Source organism: Gossypium hirsutum, chromosome D05 (genome assembly GCF_007990345.1).
Source record: "Gossypium hirsutum isolate 1008001.06 chromosome D05, Gossypium_hirsutum_v2.1, whole genome shotgun sequence".
Lineage (NCBI taxonomy): Eukaryota > Viridiplantae > Streptophyta > Magnoliopsida > Malvales > Malvaceae > Gossypium > Gossypium hirsutum.
In genome coordinates this window covers 50,178,927-50,183,071 of record NC_053441.1, presented here as the reverse complement: position 1 = coordinate 50,183,071, position 4,145 = coordinate 50,178,927, and the positions used below count along the sequence as shown (strand labels likewise).

General features: G+C 33.2%; 1 protein-coding gene and 1 long non-coding RNA gene across 2 annotated transcripts; both read left to right on the top strand.

Annotated features, from left to right (window-relative positions):
• Window positions 1-1,358: 1,358 nt before the first annotated feature.
• LOC121217195 (pentatricopeptide repeat-containing protein At4g21190) lies at window positions 1,359-2,908 on the top strand. Its single transcript, XM_041092725.1, has 5 exons — window positions 1,359-1,535; window positions 1,674-1,772; window positions 1,971-2,114; window positions 2,201-2,314; window positions 2,627-2,908. Exons 1-5 carry the CDS (start codon window positions 1,380-1,382, stop codon window positions 2,906-2,908), a joined length of 795 nt encoding a protein of 264 aa, XP_040948659.1. The 5' UTR covers window positions 1,359-1,379.
• A 123-nt stretch (window positions 2,909-3,031) lies between these two features.
• LOC121217071 (uncharacterized) lies at window positions 3,032-3,643 on the top strand. The gene is made up of 2 exons (XR_005913296.1): window positions 3,032-3,113; window positions 3,187-3,643. It is a non-coding gene; the product is annotated as an uncharacterized lncRNA (long non-coding RNA).
• The last annotated feature ends 502 nt before the right edge of the window (window positions 3,644-4,145 follow it).

Here is a 4,145-nt window from a genome sequence, read left to right as displayed (position 1 = left end):
CCAACTATATCCGACTCAGCCCGACTAGTTAATAGGGTCTCCGAATTCACATTTCAATTCAATTTCACTTTTTCACTTTCAATCACAGTTCAATTCAAAATTCACCTTTCCATTTTTTTTTCAAGTCAATATTCAATTTCACATTCAAATCAATATACAATTTAATTATACATACACATTCACCATCCAATCCAATTCCCATTCAACTCAAATATTAATACTTACCTTATACTCAATTATTAAATATAAAATTTATATAAAACATTTAATAAAGAGTAATTTGAATTATAGTAATACAAACCGTAAATCTCCCGTTTTAGTCCTCGATAGTTTTCTCCTTTCCTTTCGATGTCGATGCCTAGGGTTCTTTGTTAGCTACGAAAATAATAATAATTTTCACTATTAATTACAACAATAAATTATAATAAATAATTAAATTTTATTCAATTCCTACTTATTTCCAATTTAATCCTAACTAAGTTTACTTACTTTTCTAACCTAATTCATACTTCTTTTCTACTTAGGGTCTGTTTGATAGGGGAAAATATTTTTCGGAATTGGTATTCCCCATTTCCAGTGTTTTATTGGAGGAAAATATTTTCCTCACGTAAAATAAATTACAAACACGGGAAAAAGAAGCCTTTAATTTTGGAAAATGTCTTACCGTTTCTAATTCGGTAAGACATTTTCAGGAAAATCTTAGACACCGATCTTCCCTTTCCCTTCCCCTTCCCCTTCCCCTATCCTTGACACATGATCTTCTGCTTGCCATCAGCTAACACCGATTCTTAACACCAGACACCGGCGTTCATCAACCTTTTTTTCTATGTTTTGATTTTGGAGCAATAATTGAGGGAATCAGAAAATGGAGAAAACTGATGGAATTGGGAAAGAAAATGGAAGCACAGAAGAAAAGCAAAGTTTCAAAGATGGATCAATTTGTGGGTATAATTCGCTTCACCACCTCTTGAGTGCAAATCTCAAGCCTTAACTCTACCAGGTCTTTTCTTTTTCTTTTTTCCCGCTTTCCGGGTTGTAATTTATCTGTCTTCACTTTGTTGATTAAGATTTTATTTATGTTTTCAAGTGTAGCATAATGCTAATATTATGCACAATCGGAGCCCACCAATTGTTTACATTTGTTGATCAAACCATCGAAAAAAGGAAAGAAAAAATCTTCCATCTACAATGCTGAAGCAAACTCTCGAGTCTCAACCTTGAAATTTGTTGGTTCTTAAACCCTTAAGATATAACCGGTATTCCTCTTTCAGTTTCTATCTCGTTTAAGCAATTGCATTTGGTTGCTGAGAAAATGCTGGAATATATAAGTTTAAGCATTTCTTTTAAGATTTTCTTGAAGCAATAAAATTGTTTAGTGGATGGCAACTAATGCTACCACAATTAATCAAAATTTATTTCTTTTTTTCCTTTTGGTTTTGCATTATGTCAGGAAGCTTTGTTGTAGATATGCTCTGCCACTCGTTACTAAAAGATTGGAATCAGTTAAAATTAACCATAGACCTAGGAATACCGTGGTAGGCTTTCAATTGAAATTTTCGCATATATAGATATATTGTCTCCTCCTAAACGCTAAAGAGAGAAGGGAATGCTGTATGAAATTTGAAATTTTAATGGTGTTATTGGTGAATTAGTATATCTAAAATGATTTGCAGGTATGCGCTGCTAAAGGTCCAAGACCTCGGTATCCTCGGGTATGGAAATCAAGGAATAGAATTGGGACTGTCTCAAAATCAGCAAAGCTTGTTAGTTGTGTAAGTTCTTGTTTGCTTTACTATATTAACTTTTATAAGTTAAATATTAGCAAAACAAATATCGTTAATGGTTGCTGATTCTGGAATGAGTGATTTAAGCTGAGTGAGCTTGTTACGAAGTAATTATAGACACGGATTTGATTCTTTTTATAGAAATCTTGGGATAATAGTCATCTATTATCGGCCGTCCTTATGTAGGTTAAGCAACTGTCAAATGTCAAGGAGGAAGTTTATGGGGCTCTCGACTCCTTTATTGCGTGGGAACTAGAGTTCCCTCTAATTACAGTTAAGAAAGCATTGAAGATCCTACAGAACGAACAAGAATGGAAGAGAATAATTCAGGTAATCATTTCTCTTCAGTTTTATCCTTTCTTTTGGCTTTCTACACTAAAAAGAGCTAAGTCTAGGAATGTGCACTTGGTTTGCAGGTGATAAAGTGGATGTTAAGCAAAAGTCAAGGAAGAAGCTTAAAACTTTTCTCTTCTGCTGTGGTAAACTTCATTAGCCAGGAGATTATGAGGGCCCTATGTTTCTACTTCCTGGTTTGGTAAGGCTTAACAAAGCTATATCTGATTCTGATCTATCTATTAATGTGGAAATTACTAATGTCTTTTCTGTGGCTTAATCTACAAAGAAATTAAATTGATGCTTCTCAAAATCTTTTGACATTTCACATTTGTACGTGTAGTGGAAGAGCCAATCCTTTATTTTGTCATTATGTCTGTCTTTTTAACTCTGAGATCCCCTGATAATTACATTTCATTAGCTTTTTGATTACCTTGACATTGTTGCATCTCTCAACAACTAATAATTGGATGATATGTAATTTAATCTTTGTTTATAAACTACAACAGGTTATTAGATTATATGCTACTGGAGCCTTGAATACTATCCTATCAAAGGATCATCAATATGAGATATGCAGATATCTGTACAATCATCAGGCAAGCAATGTGCACTGTGTCAACCTTTTGTCGATATTTGATCCTGATAGGTGCTTGGAGCATATGAATGGTCAGGGAATAAGCCACTGCCTCCAAAAGTATGGCTATGTCCTTACTTTCTTCCTATTCATCCAGGTTTCGAATTACTTTTTGATGGTTATGTTTTTTAATTCTTCATTCCAAGCCATGTAGAATATAGAATGTGTGTGTGTATGTGTTTTAGTCACTAGCCTCTTTTCTATTTTTCATTTTAGACAAAGACAACTTATATTGGAGGATCTTGTTTCTTATTTCCAACCACTGCTCCATTTTCAGACTAGAAAAAAGCTATATTTGAGAAATTGGGACCAATAATTGATGCTGCTGGTGCTTCAGGAGTCAACATACTATGTTGCAGGTATGGTCAATTTTATTGATCGATGCATAATATTCTGAAAATGCAAATTAATGAGTTTATGATGCAAGTTCAGGAAGCATGGATGATGCCATTTGCCTTCTGTACACGAGAAAATAGGTGGTGTGAATTTTCAGAACCTGTTAACGGGGAGTCTACACAATTTCTTCAGGAATTTGCACTCAAGTATAACATGGTCATTATAAGCTCAATTCTTGAGAGGGATATAAATCATGGAGAGACTCTCTGGAATACCGCTGTTATAATTGGAAATCATGGCAACATAATAGACTCTCTGGAATACTGCTCTTTCCTATTTAAATTGGGGACTTCAATAGAGCTTGTTGCCTTTGTTGATTGCAATTACTGATATTTCTAGCATATTGCTAGTTCATTTGCTTCATAGATATCAGATGGTTGTCTGCCTCTTTACCTGGTTGTATTAAATCAATAGGTGTCAGTTGAAAATTTTGATTGTATGTATCATTCATTTTGATTTTACTATCAGTTCTATGAAATTCTTTTTTGGGCCATGAGTGATTTTTTCTTACCAGTTGCGTGAGCACGTTTCGCCATATGTCTAGGTAAAAAGCTGGGTTCTTCACTTGTATTTTTTCCTCTCTATTGGATGGCAGCCTATAGTATTGGGGCAATGCTTGATCTAGTAGTAGCTTTGATTCAATCAAACACCAGAAAATATTTTCTAGTAAATCATTTTACAGAAAAGTAAAACATTTTCCAGAAATCATTTTTCGGAAAACATTTTACTGTCAATCAAACAGACCCTTAATTTCTTACCATATTTAACTCAACTATTCAATATTCATAATAAAACCCTAATATTAAACTTCTTTCAATTTAATCCCTACTATGTAAAACTTATAACCTAGTTTATTTAATCATTTTATCTATTCTAACTAGAAATTCTATCAACCAAACCCCTAATTCAACAATTTGTTCAACATGAATTATGTTCAAAAATCTAAAAACTTTTAAAATTTTAACTTAAATTCAACAAAACTTTGTTCTAAGGCT

What these genes read in the sequence shown, in the direction of transcription:
- LOC121217195 (XM_041092725.1), top strand. Translation starts at nt 1,380, where the DNA reads ATGGCAACTAATGCTACCACAATTAATCAAAATTTATTTCTTTTTTTC. An exon ending in AATGGAAGAGAATAATTCAG is followed by an intron (nt 2,115 to 2,200) that starts GTAATCATTTCT and finishes CTTGGTTTGCAG; the next exon opens with GTGATAAAGTGGATGTTAAG. An exon ending in CCCTATGTTTCTACTTCCTG is followed by an intron (nt 2,315 to 2,626) that starts GTTTGGTAAGGC and finishes AAACTACAACAG; the next exon opens with GTTATTAGATTATATGCTAC.